The sequence below is a fragment of the Anser cygnoides genome, chromosome 3 (genome assembly GCF_040182565.1).
Source record: "Anser cygnoides isolate HZ-2024a breed goose chromosome 3, Taihu_goose_T2T_genome, whole genome shotgun sequence".
Taxonomy (NCBI): Eukaryota; Metazoa; Chordata; class Aves; order Anseriformes; family Anatidae; genus Anser; species Anser cygnoides.
The window spans coordinates 63,247,383-63,265,485 of NC_089875.1; the positions used below are offsets into that span (position 1 = coordinate 63,247,383).

Sequence of the window (18,103 nt, forward strand, 5' to 3'; positions counted from 1 at the left end):
TATTTTTCTTTCAACATCCTCACAGAAAACAAAATAACAGGTTAAGTCAGAATTCACTTTAGAGTACAAGAGAAACCATGTATAATTTTGAAGTAGTAGAACAGTGATTCTGTAATAAACTAAGATTAGTTCTTGCCAAAAATCAAACCAACTACATGAGTGATCTCTCTTTACTGCTTCATGGATAACAACAAAATGATTAACAACCTACCAGCAATACTGTATATTTTTTTAATTTCTGTAAGCTTCAGTTTTAAAACTAGTTTTCCAGGGACACAAGTTATATCACAGACAAGCTGTACTAGACAAGAGAATAAATTTTCAACAATTAGTTTATGTCAAACATATACAGCATCACAGCAGTAGGCTGTGAGCAGCACTCATCATACAGATCCTGGTACCAGCATCCCAGCAGCAAAGAGTATCTGGTATTGTCTCTGGTAGCTGTGTCCCTAAAATCATGTATTCAGGACACTACCCACAAAGCAGGAATGCTAGGCATATTTTTGACATACGGCCTGTTTTTGAATGAATATATGAAATGTATTACAGAAAACAAACTAAATGGTACATTTTTGCTAATGTGCTTCTTTACATTAGAATGTATTTATTATTTCAAGTACAATTCAGAAAGTACTACATGGTATATAAGCGGAGGAGCAGTGCAGCAAAATACAATCTCTAATATACAAGGAAAACAACTATAGATGAAATATGTGATCATTTTTATTGGACTCATTTTGCTGATAACATAAGCATTAAAAAAATCCATTGTTGGGCCTGTGCAACCTGTCAGATGAAGCATCCAATACATCCAAACCAGCAAAAGGTAACATTATCAGTCCCAGAAGTTAAAATAAAAAAAAAAAAATACTCATCCACTCTTTTCAATGGCTATAATACAAACTAAAGGTCAACAACTATGATTGGAATACAGTGACTGTATTAGAGAGGGAAAGAGCATATTCCAAAAATAGGGCACACTCAAACAAAAGATATCAGAGTGAAGAAAATGTAGAAAAACATCAAAGAAAAAACATTCCTATTGTAAATTCTGTCAATAAGCTGTGTCAGGATTTTTCTTTATATTTCAGACCTTGAAAGCCTCACTAGGACTTGAAAAACAACACTAAGATCACAAAATTCCAACTAAACACAAACTCAGAAAATATGTGGAACATACTCAGATTTAATTCAAGACATTGTGTTCTAGACATTCTGAACTCAAAAACATGCAAGAGTATAACAGAGCACAGTTCTACGATGACAGAACACAATTTTAGCACTTGTAGATAAAAGTTCACACAGGTGAGCCTAAGAAGAATCAATCCAGATCAAACAAAACGCATGCCACAAATACATAGAAATGCTAAAAAAGAGAAAAAATATTTAAGTAATTGTAAGCTGCAGAATGAAGGAAAAAAGAAATGTTAGGAAATTAGATTTTAATAACAAAGGGGGGTGGGGGAGACAATGGTTCCTAAGATTAGAGTCTAAAGCAGAAAGTGTGGTGTCTAGAAATGATGGTTAAAAAGAACGCCAAGCTAAGAAAAGTGACATGAAAAACATACAGGGAAAACAACAAAAGAGGAACTAATATAGGAGGAGAAAAATTGAAGCTGGTATATCACAGAATCAAATGTGGGTTTATCCTTCTAAAAGCCCTCTATAAGCTGTATAATCATGTCCAGGAGAAAAATGACAAGAAAATTCAGATTTTCCATAGTCATAAGGAAAGGCTGTGTTAGGTGTTTCCAAGGTGTTTCCACTTCAGAAGGAGAGAAGCAGAGCACTCAAACTGTGATAAGACAATTCATACAAAAAAAGTCATATACTATGTGCAGCATGAAGCTGAATGAACAAATGCACATTCAGTAAAATAAGAGCTTCCAAGTAGAAAGAGAATTAAAGCTTACCAGAATTTTTAAAACTCCGCCAACTTATCTTCAAAGTGTTATAAAAATGATACACTAAAAATTCTTTCATAAGTATGCAAAATTGTACCATCAGATCTCTGGATCCTTAAATTTGAGAGAAAATGATTAATATCCTTTCATGCCATCTACAAAGCAATACTGTTAAGTGGAGACAAATAATAGTTTCATTTAATGTACTTGCAACTTCCTGCGCAAGTACTAAAAACACTTCCTGACAGCCAAAAAAAAAAGGATGCCTCAGCTCTAGCATCCATATGGTATGTTACTACATTTTGAAAGTTCCACAATTTTTTTTATTTTTTTTTTTTTTAAAAGGCAAGATGATTCTTGCTGCATGTGAAGGATCATGTAAAATGTCACTTTGCCTCAAGGAATTTAGCCTTTTTTTTTTTTTTTTTTCAGAAAACAGTTATTTAGCACAATTGTGAACTCACTTTTTTTTTTTTAGTAGCTGTATGCTTAGTGTCTGTATAGCCAACTAGAAAAGGTTGAACAGTAAGGAAAGTAGGTTCATTACACTAGATGCTTTGTGATTTGCCTCATATTCAAGCCTACTGTTTTGTTACAATAATGTCAATACAAATTGCTGTTTGCTGTAAACGTTAGGAAAAGTTCAAGAAGTTCTTTTCTCACAGTAAGTAGTTCTACTATATTGTGTAAGTGTTATAAAACTCAACCATGAAATATAACAGACGAATAACCTGCAAACCAGGATCGCCCTTTTTCCAGTTCGGGAAAATTCTGTGCGTAGCAAGACACAGACTTCTCATTCAGTTTCTACTGCATCTTTCTATCTTGCTCTCTGATTCTCCATAGTAAGAGGGATAATATTTTAGACAATCACAGTCTGCCAGCCTAAAATTCCCTGCACTCTACCCATAACATCTGATTTCATTTCATTCATAAAGGCAGAGGAAGGATGATTACAATGCATTTCCCTTCTTATCATACCTAGTTCTCATTTATACACAAAGGAGGTGGTTACTATTGGAGATGAAAAATTGAAAAATACCATTTTTATTATACATCTACCCTCCACTGACCACAAGAAAATCCTAATTTCTGATGACATTTTTACTTTTTTCCTAATTTGTGGATGTGATTGGAAAAAATGTATACATCATTATTTAAATTTTGCAGGATTTTAAAAACATTCAGATCAACGCTGTTATAATTCCATCTTTTCCAAAATACACTACCCATAGTAGGAGTTTTGGCCACTAGGGGACTGTCCGCTAATGCTTTGTAAAAACTGCTTGCAAAGTAAACGTGCTGTAATTAGCCCTGTAAGTGCATCATTATGCTAAAGGAACTGTATATGTGATACATTTGGGAGATGGGGGGACCCTAATGACTCCCATTTGCCTCATCAGTTTTGAAGAGTTCACAGAGATTCTTTTGTTTAATATTATTTACTATTTTAAATCACACTACCTTGAAGGAACAAGCCCTTTCCTGCGAAGTGCTCTGTGTGGGGTGCCTTCACTTATCAATTAAATTGCTTATCCTTGCCGGGCTATGCAGTAGTAAATGATAAAACAGTCTTGTGAGCTACAGGATCAAAATCACTCTTACCCACAGATTTGGTTCTGTGGTGTAATGGGCAGCACTCTGGACTTTGAATCCAGTGATCTGAGTTCAAGCCTCAGCAGAACCTGTGGGGATGTTTCCCTTTAGCCCAGGGAAGTGGTTCAGTCACCACCCCTGGAGGTCTTTAAAAGACGTTCAGATTTAGAGCTTAGTAATATGGTTTAGTGGAGGACTTGTTAGTGTTAGGTCAGAGGTTGGCCTAGATGATCTTGGAGGTCTCTTCCAACCTGGATGATTCTGTGATATATGTGTATTAACAATTTATCTATTTAACCAGGTTACTTATCTTAAAGTCTTTCCAATTCAGTCTTAATGAAGACATAGACTGAAAACATTTAGTGCGTTTACTTTCCTGCTCCGTTTTTCCAATAATTTAACATGCAACTAAACTAACTTTTGAAAAACTTGTATAATACTTGATATCCAGTGATCATAAACCTGAAAACTTTTTCCTGGCTTAAGTATCAACATGTAGCTGAATTTGCTTTCACAAAATATAGGCTACCTGTTATGAAATAATACCAGCACTTCCAAGAAAGCAACAAAAGATATTTTGAAATCAGCAGCAATTGAGAAGTTACAGTTCTGACAGCCAGTAAAGAAATGTTAGGAGAGAATATGCTAAGTCATATCCATTTAACACTTTTGGCCATTTTACCATTTTCTTCTGGTAATGTTCAGCTCCCTACCCTGTTTCAGAATCAAATCTGGATGAAACAAATGTCATTGTATAAGTCTACAAATTAAAAGACAGTCCTAAGGCAAGAAACACTCCATTCAGTTGGCAAAAGTAAGCACTAAAATAATAAACGTTTTTACTAAAGAGCAGTGTTTAATGAAAACAGTAATATACAGCTGTCATTCTAACATAAGCAAAGAAAGTTCACCAATGAGTACCAGTAGTTATACTTTAGAAAACATAGGTTTGCTTGTTTACTGAATTTGACTGTACCATAAGTAAGTTCATCCACTGGGAAGGACCTTCAAACATAAAACAAAAGTTGAAATCTGACCTTATCTTTTACCAAATATTCTGATAAAAATCTGTCTAACTGGTCTAAAATGTATAGTAAATCACTTATAACAACTTCTTTATTTCCTGAAGCCAAAAGATGTTTGGCTGTCTGAGTCTAGCAACTTCAGTTGTTTTAGAGTTCTTAATAATTTACTATAAATCCTTAAAATCAAAAGTCAGTGACTAGCAGAAACCATTCAACTCCTTTCTTAAGAGGTACTGAAAGGGAACTCAGCTTATGCATGAACTCTCACTGTTCATAAAACAGCGTACACACAGTATTCTGTCACCTTTAAAAGAAATCTAAAGACAAACTCAAAGACAAGGATGAGGAAGCGTATCTTCCAAATGACTGAAAAAATACTTGGTACATTAAATCCCTAAAATAATTATGGTATTATTTGACAACCAAAGCCTCTCTGGAACTCTAAGTACTGCTCAATTCCTACCATAATTAATATTAGAAATACTTCTCTATCAAATACTGCTTAAAATAAAAATTAAAAATAATTAAAATAAATAATTAAAATAAAAATTAAAAAAGGCATCACCTAATCATAACATAAGCAATTTGGTAGGCTGGAAAGCTCTCTCACACTCTTCTCTTCAAAATGTAAGTTAAAAAATACTAAACATTTTGGAAATGCACTTCAAAAATTAACCTAATGAACTGCTAGATAAAGCACTGTATTAATGAAGACTTTCTCCATTTTTTCTCTGTACTGGACTGCACAAGATGTAGCGTGACAACAGTAGTCTTTGCTGTTCTGCAAAATGCCTGATATGGGTTATTGCACTGTTAAAAAATGGTGTGACCTCACATTCCACAGAACACAAAAGATGATTCATCAATACTGAAAAACTCTTTTAAAGAGTCTTTTCAAAGAATAGCTGGAATTGCTGGGATAGTTTTAAAGGACACTGGTGAATTACAGACAGTACTGTTTACTGATAATTTTTCTTTAATATCTGTAAACAACATAATTTAAGTACAGTCTTGTACACAGATAAAATTCCACTGTACCTTGGTTTGATCTACATACTGTCTACTGTTACTCAGCTGATATTTATACGCCTTTTAATTTATATATTTCTACTGACTTGAGAACTATATTTTGGATGCATTTTACCTGACTGGCAAATGAAGCAGCCTTAGCTCCACTGCTAAGACAGAACTGAGAGTTAGTGCACATGCAGGTGCACATATATCACAGAATCACAGAATGGTTTGGGTTGGAAGGGACCTTAAAGACCATCCAGTTCCGACCCCCCTTCCATGGGCAGGGACACGTTCCACTAGACGAGGTTGCCCAAAGCCCCATCCAGCCTGGCCTCGAGCACTTCCAGGGATGGGGTATCCACAGCTTCTCTGGGCAGCCTGTTCTCACACTTCGTACCACCCTCAGAGTAAAGGATTTCGTCCTAATATCTAATTTAAATCTACCCTTTTTTAGTTTAAAGACATTACTCCTTGTCCTATCATTACACCCCCTGACAAAGAGTCCCTCCCGATCTTTCCTGTAGGCCCCCTTTAGGCACTGGAAGGCCTCTGTAATGTCTCCCCTGGGCCTTTTCTTCTCTAGGCTGAGCAACCTCAACTCTCTCAGCCTGTTTTCACAATGTGTAAGAAATAACTTTTTTACCTGCTATTTCTGTAAGTATAGCTGTATGATCATTTTCTGTCAACTTCACAAATCCAACTTCATTTTTGAAATGATCAATTCCTTGAAAAGACAAGTCCACTGTTTTTCCTTTTAGGAGATCTTCTACAAAATCCTTGCTGTCTGAAAGAGCATCAACTGCTCTGTCAAGAAGAAAGAAAATATCTGTGTGAAAGTCAAATATATTAACGTTTACATTTCTATTAATCCTTCCATACAAAAATCTCAGAAAGCTTTATTAGTATTAGTTTATTAGCTACTCGGGTACTTTTGCACTACTTCCTATCAATGCAGTAAGTACTACTCTCATCATTTTACAATGGGAAACTGGTTCATACGCCCTGTTGTAAAATCATGGAAACTACAAAGCAGACTTAGCAGCAGGTACAATTCCTTGAAAGAATTTCTCTCAATTCTCAAGGTGACTAGATAATAAGATGACAATATTTCTATTACTCTGTGCATATCATTTTAGTAAGATGCTAATTCAGAAGCATTTGGTTTTCCATTCTGAAAGCAGCCTACTTTTGTTCATCTCCTGACATCTCAGTGGGACACTCTAAGATTCTACTTCATTCAAACCTGCTACAGAATATTACTTAATACTTTAAACAGAGGTTAGTGACATTTTATATGTAATATATGTATAATGATAAAATTAGATGGAATTAGATGGAAATTACTATTAAGCTCATTGAGAGCTATCAGGAGGTACCATCTAAATTAATGCTTACTTCCTTTAAGAGAGAAGTTGCATGCACACACAATCTACATGTAACTTAAACTGTAGCAAGCCTGGTAACCTTTTAATAATCATTTTAATTAGCCCTATTAAGTACATGTACTTGTTTTGAAATGATTCATGAGGGAAAAAAATATATATATTCTTAGTGTCTTCTAAAAATCTCTCACATGCTCCAAGTTTTCAGCTCTATTCAGTGAAACTAAATTTAAACTTTTCACTAAGCCAATGTTGACTTTATCAACGCTAGATGGCAGTAACAGATTTAAAACTCACGAGGGTTTATTTTACTTTCTACAGTAACTGCATGAAAGCCATCACCATGATTTCTGAAGTATATCTATTTTTTAATCCTGTACATATACAAACAACTCTACTCACTTTTCCATTATGTTTAACAAAACAGAGTCTTGATGAGAACCATGCAGTTAATTGAAATCAAGATCACGTTAAGAAAGCATGTTGAGTACATGACAAAAAATCTTCGATTGATATCGTTCTCCTGTGGTTTTTCTTATGACTTTAATCTGCAAAGTGGAAGTATTTTAGCTCCTGTATGATCACTTTAAGCAACAATGCTATTACTTGTTCCTTGGCAAAGATATTTCTTTGCCAAAGAGCATTATCTCTGCCACCTTCATCACCTTAAGACGAGATTGTTCTGAGTGCCTTCCATGTCTGCTATACTTCAAGACTTTTCAAAAACACCATCTAATACTGATTATACCTGTCAGATTATTTTACAGATTATTATTTCTGTATTTATTTACTGACATGAACCTGAAAATCATTCCAAAATAAGTACAGGTACTACAAATAAACAGTATCAAAGACTTTAGTGGGTTTTTAAGTAGTGAATCGTGCCCTAATACCCCTCTCTGGATTTTTTACATCTGAGAACTGGTACACAGACAGCCATAGAAAGCTCTGGTACCTAACTGAATAAAGATTTCTATTTCCATACTGTAGGGTGTGCTGCAGAACTCACTGACCAGCCCAACTCCAGTTGGTGAGGTTTATGAAAGGTCAACTCAAACAGAGCAGTGTGTTTTCAGTTTAGCACTGTTGTCACTGAAGATTTAGCTCTACTTTTTTTTTTTTTAATAATCTTTAAATACACTGAATTATTTTTTTAAAAAATTGTTGTCATCTCTATTGAGAATATTTTGTATTTTTCTTTTTCCATCAATTGCTTTATAACAACTGACAATTGCTTTGTAAGAATAAAGCACAAAGGACAAACGTTTCCGCTGAATTCAACAGCAGTGAACACAACAGTGGTATTTTCTTCTTATTCCATACCAAATAGTACTTACAATGCCAAACAGCAATTACACTCAGAGCAACTACCCCACAAACATAACAAAAGAGCTTACATGCATTTTGCTTCAAACTAGAAAAGGAAAAAATTTTAAAAAAGGCAGTATATTCTAAGTGTATACAAACAAGGGTCACAGAAGCAGTGCTTCTTGTTTTCTATATTGTTCTAATGTAAACATTATAGCATTTGTTTGGTGTAGCTTCTCAGAAATTTCTGAACTGTTACTTTAGAATTCAATAGCTTTCATATTTATAATAAAAAGGTTAGATTCACAGTCTTTGACAAGTAACAAGCAAAAGGAACTTAACGCTGTAGTCTGTTAATGAAGGCACTTACTGCGAAGGCTGGTATCCTAATTTCTAATACCTGATCCCAAGTATGCTACGAATGCATTTGACATTAAAGTAAATGGATAAAAGACATGCTGTTAGCATGGACTACAACTGCTTTGCTTGAAGGGTGTGCTGTCATGACTCTTTTTTGCTTGTTTTCTTTATGTTATTTTAAACCTCACATTCTTGATTTCATGCAGTCTTATAAAAACAGATGTAACGTGTGCTCACAAAAGCTAGACTACAGCCTGTGAGTTAGAAAATTCCCATGCAAATTGCCAGGTCTGGATTCCCTTAGAAGGAGAAACCTAAAATGCAGATCTTCTATTTCCAAGGCAAAAGCTGTATGTACTAAAACATCATACAAAGAGCTTTGTGCTGAACTGAATATTATGTTTAGAACATTCTTATCATGCATTTGGACTTCAAATAGCGTTCAACACATTTCATTTCTATACAGACAGATGTACTGTCGTGCATATACAGTATAAAAACTGTAGATATCTACATAACGCATCCAAACTTTTGGATCTGTGAACTCTTAGAAGTCTAGTTGACTAGTTGCCCTTTGTTTGGGGAATTACTGTCACCTGACATTACACACAGGTTCTTTTGCCAGTCTGGATTTTGATTTAATTCCATTAACGTGGTATCAAAAATTGGTGATGCAAGGAAAGGAAAAATCAAGTTTTAACTCTTCAAGTTCTCACAGAATATTAAGCAGAAAACATCAGTTATGAGAAAAATAAGAATTCCATATAATAGAAATGCAACCTGAGGATAGCTGAGCTAGATACCTGTAGTAGGCACTTGGCCAGGAAAGGGGTGAATCCCCGGGGAAGCTGCTGCTGACTACAGGACAGCTCCTGCATGCCTGGACTGTGGAGTTCTGCTGGGAGAGGCAGAGAAGAACTCCATAAGTAAGTGCCCAAGTGGCAGCTGGACAGAGAGCTGCAAAGGATGTAGCCGACAACACTGAACTTGGCAATATTCATTTTGATACACAATTCATGACTCCAGTCATGAGGAGGCATACTTGCCTTTGAGGTATCCTCTCACACTCCCTTTTTCAAAAGTTCATACTTAAAACCCTTAAAAAAAAAAAAAGTGCTCACACAGTTGGTGATTGTTCTCTCCGATTTTCAGGTGCTACCAAACAAAGTTCACTCATCAACCAGAGGAGGAAGCTTGTGTGCCGACTCCAGGAGACAAAAGGAACGTGGAGAGAAGAGGGAGCCCAGCAAATCTAGAATCCTTTGCTCTCCTTTTGATTCCCTGCTCCTGGCTGTCTCTGTCTCTCCCTTCAGAGCAGTGTTGGAGGAAGAAGCCGACAGATTTGTAACCTCACAAAAGAGGTGAGAGCATAGCTGCCTCAATGATTCAATATTGCAACATTCAAGGAAACGTGTGAAAAAACAAGCAGGGCAATTGATTTAGATACATTGATATCTCATTATTTTTAGGTGTGATAAATGCTTTCAGCCAAAATACCTTCTACTAATTGTTTTCACATTCTACCTTGGATTCTGGCTTTCCTATGAGCGATCTGTACTTCAACAGCAAAACCTTCAGGGGGGGGAAATGATTCAATGCACACACTTATTATACACATTATTTTGTAACTGTGTGACCATAACCCAAGCAATGTCTCACTGCACTTGTTCGTTATTTGATCTGGGTAATTCAGCATACGGACTGCATGTCTTCTAATACTGCAGAGAAAACCACTATGATATATAGATGACGGAAGCCCCCTGAAAGAACTCATCTTGGGGAGATGCAAAAGTAATGCTTTTCTTTCACAAAGCTACAATGTAAGGACTTTTGATTCATTACCAATTCTCTTCAAAATTGATACATAAGCAATGGAGGATTCCCAGATGTCTGTATAACGCCAGCAGGCCATTTATCAGCATTTTAATTAACACCGTTACAGGTACCCAAGTGTTTGTGATCTCTAATCCTGCAATTAGCATGTACACATATAGACATCAAATACGCAGGCTACTGGGCACCACATCGCAATAGAAACTGCCAGGAAAGTCTGTGTGAAGCAGGACTATGAAACATGAAGTATGTTTTCAAGTCAAACGTACAGCTAGACACACAAACTATTATTCTAAACATTCATAAATTATAGCCGTATAGACTTCAAAGTCTGAATTTCTTCATGTTAACCATGGAACTTGTACTTTAACGTAGGCTTGTTGGAGAGCTATACAGCATGTGATAAACAGTAAAAGCCATCAAAGAACTGCATTTTTTATAAAGCAAATAGTCACACTCGACACTTATACATGATAACATCACATAACACATAGCCCTTTCCATGACGGTTAGGACTTCTATATAAGCAAAAACTCAGCTATTTCACTAAAGCAATATAAAAATTGTACTTTTGATAAAGCCTAATGAACACCACTCTTTTAATGTACTTAAATTTTGAGTATAACAAATTCATTTAGAGGCATTAAAAACTAACTGCATGAGGCATTACCTTGCAGCTAAGGCTTATTTCATTGAGGTCTTTCAGTGACAGTGACTAAATTGGCCTATAATATCTGCTGAGCTACGGAATTCTGAAAGCTCCTCTGTTGATCTGTTCAACGTCCCCTACAACAAAACATTGTTTTGAAATAACTACTTTAGCAAACATGAGATTTGTGCATGCAAGTTCAGCACACAGTTATGAAAAATGTAAGGAAACAAAAAGAGTACTTTGTGCAGAGCTTATGACATACCGCAAGTTAGGAAAATAGCTGATATTAAGATTAGCAGCTTAAGAACAACATGAATTAAATGTTCAGTAGCCCTAGTAATTTAGGGATGACAAAAAACAAGCATCAGTTACCCCTCCTAGTCTTTTTACGAACTCCTCCAACAAAACTACTTTTATATATTTAACACCAAAATACCTACATGCCAATTTCTTCTTCACCGGATAAATGCATCACCAACATGGTGACATGCAATGAGCCGCAGCGAACCATTGCTTTGGAAAGCCTATGATCCTTTTGTATTATTGCATCTTGGACGGCCCGAATACCGTCAGTAATCTGGAAAGACAGACAGGCACAGAGACAGCAGTTAGCAATTACTGCATCCCGTAATGCAAGCGAACAAGAAAGCACACAAACTGAAGTCAGATGTTTATGCAGAAACCATCCTAGCAGAAGGAAGTTTTATCCTCTGATAAAGCTGTGCTAATTGGCCTGAGTAAACTCATAGTGGGTACAAATGCAGGGATTAACAAATAGGAGGACATTTCCCATCACATCTTAACAGGAGTTAGGTTCCGTAAAATGACAAATTCCCGGAACAGATTAAAATCATCCAATTTTACACTTCCAGTAGTCCAGATCAGAGGCTTCTTTAGGGAGCTTCTCTACTGTCTGCTAAACACGTATACTGCTATGAGCAGACAAGTGTCTGAAAAGCTAAAGAGGTCTTTGCAGTATCAGGCACATATGAAACAGGCAAATAGTAAGTTATTTGTGGAGATTTACAATTCTGATCATACTGTCCAAAAGATTGTATAATTTATATACTCTCTTCAAACGTTTTAATGAATCTCTGTAACACCTATACAGTTCTAACACCACCAGTCTTTTTCTTTAAAAGTGTTTGGTTCACATTTTTCTTCAATTAAAATTATTTGTACAGCTATACATGCATTACAAATTGTATCCAAATTGCTTACTGTGCTTGCAGTTATGATATTTGTACTATAGTAGTTTTAAAAAACATCCATGAATGCTTGAATATGTTAGTGGAAATTAAATCAAATCCAATAACCTTGACCACATGACAAAATGAATTATTTCTAAACGATGGTAAGCAAAGATATTACAGTCAAATCAGCTTTGGGGTATATAGTCTAAAAGAAGCATGTAGAAAACTTGAATCTGATTTTTATTTGAAACTCATTGGTGAATGCTTAACGAATATACTATATATATTAATTTTTACAACAAGCACAAGTAGCTGTTGGGCTAAAAAAAAAAAGAAACTATAATTGAGTTACTCTGCTAATGATAATTAACACACAAATTTCCTGGAAAAGTACACTATAATGGGAGTGGTCAGCACTTCTGTGACCCACGTTCTTATCATGAGTTTTGCCATGCAGGAGATTTACCTAATATATCTAGTAGCACTTTATTTATTTAAGGTAAAGCACCATATAAATAAAAACAAGTTATAGCTGAAGAGGACCAACTCCAGGAAGGATGGGAAGGAGGAAAGAAAAGCCACTTGCCAGAAAAAAAGTAATATGGCACCTACAAAATCAGAAATGTCTTTGTAGTATGAGACACATGAAGAAAATTGCACCAGCACTCTGGTTATAACTCTTGTTGTAATAAGACCATTTCCTTCATAGTCAGAACTTATCATAGATACGTGATGCTTCTATTGTAGTCTAAGATGCAGGAGAAATTTAACCCATGTTTACACAAGAAACTGGTAAACACAATCCCTGATAGCTACAGTGTATTGACTGCATAATTATTTAAGTTTATAAACTAAAGCAAATGCAATTACCCTGGTAAAGGAAAAAAAAATGAAATGCTCTATCATAACAATTGCAGTTTCGTTCCATTTTCAACTATTTTTGACTACTGTTTCTAAATTTAATTTGTACATGAGAGCTGGCAAAGGAAAAAAAATATATCTATGTGTAAGTATACACACCCTTCAGAATACATTAAACAGGTTTGGAGCTGTGTTATCACAGTGATAAAACCATATCCTAGCTCAGAAAAAGATCAGTATTACTCAGCATTCAGTTATTCAGCCAACACTCCACTTTCCCTCACCCATACAGTTTCCTTCAGTAGTACTTCCAAATCTCTTCCTACTCATTTCCTAAACTCCCCGCACTACCCCCAGGTCCCTCCTATAGCTCAGTTCTAGCTCAGGCAAGAAAGAACACATGCTGTGGCGGATCTTCAGTTATCGGGGGTTGACTGCCTAAAAAATATGCATATATTTATTCATCATCTGTCTGTCAGATCTCAAAGAACAGGTAATTGCCATACTCACACTGCAGCCTGTAACACAAGCACGTTCTTTCAAGGCTCTCATTTCACCAACAATTCCACAAAACACCGTAGGAAATTAGGACCTCTGACAAGCTAAAACCTAATGAATAACGCACCTTTGGAAGAAGATTAATTCCAAAGATGGACAGTTAGCAGGTCCAGAGACAAGCTGTTGTTGAACCCAGCAGAGAAGTATAAAATGAGCTGCCTTCTTGGTAACAGCAAAATAGAAAGACGACTGACCGTGTTCTCTGGCTGGAACAACAACATTCGATATGATCTATGTTGAGATTGTATAGAGAGAAGGGAAAAAAGAACTTTTCAAATCCATTTTTGTGAATTCAGGAATTTATTTTAAGTGTGTTTTCCCAGAACTTATGTGATCAAAATGTAATACAACAGCTAGAGCTTAGCTGTGCTGTCACGACTTCAGACCAATTCTGTTCTCTTCGATAAATCCAAGGTGCTTTTAACAGCTGAGAGCACTGAATTTTAATCAAGCTAGCTAGGACTCTTCCTGAATCTTTGTAATACCTAGTTATAGCCCATGCACGAATGAGAACTTTAAATTGCTTTAACTTGCTATTTACATTACCTTATGAAATTTTATGTTAAATTTCAACTGCTGTCATGCTGACAACAACTTCATTTAACCTGAGATTTCCTAACTTTCATTTCCAAAAAGAAACGTCTGAGGGCAGATCATACTCAACCATTCTCCACTCAGATTATTTTTAAAACTTCCCCCAAAACAAGAACTGAAATAGTGATTTCAAGGTAACCTCTCCCACTTCCTGGGATATGTTATTCCGAAGAGTAATAAAAAAATGGTTCTGCTTACTGCAAGATCGCTACTGGGAAGTGAATACTGTGAGCTTTAAAGATTTAACAGATTAATTGAAATTATAATCAAGACTGGAAGAACCCGAAAGACTAACCTACCAACTGATAACATTTAATTATTCTTACAGAACCAATAAAATGTTAAATATAAATCCCAAATTAATGGAATACCTCATTTTACTTTTGAAGATTTGAAACATAATTAAAATGAAAGCAAGGAAAATGTTTAATTTCCAGCAGGAACAGTTCATTAAATGTTCCAGGGATATTCCTTACTACAAAATGATTGTGTAAAGCTTAAAAGCATATATAAAACATGAAGGAAGAGTAGTAATGCCTAAAACACTTCACTGGAATAAAATTAGATCCTCACAAAGGAAAGACCTCTCCTTACTAACTGAAATGCTACTAGTAATTACCAGATCCCCTCTGGCTATCAAGAAGCCAGGTGTCTTAAGTCTACATTTTGGCTAATGTTGCCTATACAAATTCCAACGTGTATTTTCTACTTTCATAACAACTCTACATCTGAGGCAAGTATAAACAAAACTTTTTAGCAAAGTCTTGGAATTCCCAAATGCTCTGAGATTTAGAGTTGTTCCTTCACCTTTGTAAACAATACAGGGCATATAAAAATGAATGTTTAGTTAAGATTTTTTTCTACTCAGCCAGCAATTCAACATAACAATTGTGAGCAGCAATTCTCAATGAACAGATTAGGTAACCCTTACATTAATTGTTGCTGTTAAATCATGGAAGAGATGGGAAGAAAAGCCATTTCAGACCAAGATGGCATTAAAAATAGTTGTGTCAGGCTATCTGAGATCTATTCTGAAGAGGAAGAAGAGAGCCTCTGCAATCTCTTCTTCACACAATGTTTTTGAAGCATCAAAGACTGCATCGTAACTTTCAAATCCAGATTACATCATTTTCATTTCAGATTCTCTCAATCTTCGACTTTCTCTGAAAACAGTACAGATGTAGAATGAGTTAAAAAACACCTGAAAGATATAGCTTCTGATATTAAAATATAAATCTAAATTTGGAAATGGTGGTAAACTGTTGTTTTTAACTTTTTAAACATAACATACCTACTTTCCTTGCTGAAGACACAAAAGATGCCAAAGCTGTATCAGACACATCCCACAGCACATAAAAACATCATCTTTGTTCACTGTTAGGTTAAATGAAACAACATACGCCAACTATAGGAAAATACGTGTTCTTTAAAAGTCCACCGCACTTCTTGAATCCATTTAAACAGCTTGTCACTAAAACAACAGCTTGTTTGAATTTTAAATAAGATGATCTATTCTACTGGAAACCTTTTAAACTGCAAAATGCCTAGTTAAAACAACAACAGATCCAAATTTAGATTCCTACCTATAAGCAGAGCTAAAAATAATGCAGAGTTTTTCCTATTAAATGAAATGTCTCTCTTCCTTATTCTAAATGAATGACAAAATATACAATACTGGAAAAGTGCAGAGGGGAAATCTAAGCCAGCCTCAATCAAAACAGGATGAAATCCATAAAACTGAATAAAAAGACAAACATAAACCTCTCTTCTTACAAACACATATAGCTGTCAAAGCAATTCTGGTTATACCAAATTACAATCATAAAGAACATCACCTCTGGATTAGTAATTGGAATAGAAATGAAATAATTTGGCTGATACTGTTTTTTCTTTTTCTTCTTTCTCTCGCTGCCTTCTAGGATTTCCCTTCCAGTAGTCCTCTTTCTTTTCTTTTCTGTATTTACTTCAGAGGTTGCATGCACTGAAAAGAAAAAATTAATTAAAAAAATCAGCATATGGACAAATCGGAACAAAGATACACATAACGTCATGCCTACAGGAACTGCCTTCAGTCAGCTGACTGAAGCATCTGATCTGCCCATGCACTGAACTGTCTGATTGGGATCCTACTCCAACCTGAATTAACAGTCACGCAGGTGGAGTACCATACTTGAAATAAAAGCGTCGACCTCCAAGCAGGGCTCATAAACTGCTAACACAGCTTCCAAGCTACTCCCATGTTTCATTTTGTCAACTCTCTGCAGTGGACTTGGCCTGCAACTGCCCACACATGAAACTGGACGTGACTTCAAAACAAGATCATACACAGGATTATTAAAGGAAAAGGTTGCAATAGACTAGGACTGGCCAACCTACAGTTCACGGAACAAACCCAGCCCAGAAGAAGATTTATTCCAAACAAGACCTACTGTCTGTCTCCTTTCCCAAAGACTCCTTCCCACAGGAAGAAAAGTGCATGCGCTCAGTTCTTCTCTGTACCATAAATCACTTTTCTCCCAGCTTATTTCCTCAAGACTTTGCAGACCCTCTCCCACCACATGGAGCGATACACATCCATAAGCTGACCAGAATGCAGTCATCCACTGTCCAATGTCAGGTGCGCTAATTCATAGCTACGTGCTGGTAACACACGTGTTGGAAAACAGCTCTTCCAACCATCAGCTGGAAGCCATCAATTGAAAAGTTCGCATGTAGTAATGCAAATAGACATACAAGCTGTCTTTATTCTGCAACTCATTCTTGCAACGGATCATAAAATAGTAAGTTTTTAATACACTCATGTACCTGCAGGACTGCCTACTAACAACGGATACACCGGACTTGATACTGCTTGCAGGAGCTCCACCACTCCACGCACACGGCCCACCTGTGCACTCCAACAGGCAGAACCAAGAACCACAAACACTCTTTCTGTTTAAATTTACTTACTAGCAAATTCATCTTCGATATCTGTGTTGGCAAACGGCATTTCTGCCATCAGAGAGTCTACTGAATCAGCAGATGGACATGGCTTTTTTCTCTGTTGTGTTGTTTTTTTAATCTCGGCAAAAATTTTCTTCTTTTGCTGTACATTTTCCAGCCCATCTGTAATATATTTTAAGACACTGGGTCTGAGTTTTCAATATAAACAGCCAAGTGGCATTATACACAAGCAATATACAATTTATAAATTCCTCTATTTACCAGCATTTCCTTGTCAACATATCAGCAAAAGGACTTCAACACTCGATGTGAAATAGCATAAAAAGCGAATTTAGCTTTCTATGTTTAGTAACTTGTTCTTGTTCAGTTCTAAGTAAATGCAATTAATTACGTGCAAAGAGGACAGTTATGGCCAAGTATAAAACAGTAAGCCTTTACATATCATGTAAAGTTCACTCTAGATAACAGCAGTGGCATATGAAATTCAATGCAGACAAACACTGGCAAATGACTTGCAGTGTAAACACACCGAAAATGAGGCATGGAGGAGCACAAAGGGAATCCTACAGTTCCAGATAAAACAAAGAATTCTCAGCTGACTACATCATGCAAGAATGAGATGATTATTCTATTCCTGCATCTCCCACACAGTATTAACATGTTATAGACGGCAACGATTTCAACCTGTTCTAGAAACTAATAGCATTTAAGATGGAATCAATACAAATCTAAATTCACCGTGCATGTATAAACATGAATCTCAGAAAAATACCACAATGACAGAACAAACTCTACTAACAAGTTTTCAAAAAGGCCTTTTTTCCCCAAGAGTACTAATTATGCAGAGTCATTTCCCTATATTTGCTTCATATTTCTG

The 18,103-nt window shown here is 35.9% G+C and overlaps 1 protein-coding gene and 1 non-coding gene across 6 annotated transcripts in view; one reads left to right on the forward strand and one right to left on the reverse strand.

Annotated features, from left to right (window-relative positions):
* AKAP7 (A-kinase anchoring protein 7) overlaps positions 1-18,103 on the reverse strand; it is a 90,622-nt gene that overhangs the window by 70,646 nt on the left and 1,873 nt on the right. For 4 of the 5 annotated variants that reach the window (XR_010830389.1, XM_066994279.1, XM_066994278.1 and 1 more), the window contains exons 2-6: positions 17,233-17,388; positions 16,119-16,264; positions 11,518-11,654; positions 6,186-6,346; positions 1,917-2,021 (exon numbers count right to left, since the gene is read on the reverse strand). Coding sequence is in view for 3 of the 5 variants with exons in the window: in XM_066994279.1 (XP_066850380.1) it covers positions 1,917-2,021; positions 6,186-6,346; positions 11,518-11,654; positions 16,119-16,264; positions 17,233-17,388 (705 nt within the window). In the remaining 2 variants the exon portion in view is untranslated. The remainder of the gene's footprint in view (positions 1-1,916; positions 2,022-6,185; positions 6,347-11,517; positions 11,655-16,118; positions 16,265-17,232; positions 17,389-18,103) is intronic. The other variant, XR_010830390.1, reaches the window with a different exon arrangement.
* On the forward strand, positions 3,523-3,594 carry TRNAQ-UUG (transfer RNA glutamine (anticodon UUG)). The gene has a single exon. It is a non-coding gene; the product is annotated as a tRNA-Gln (tRNA).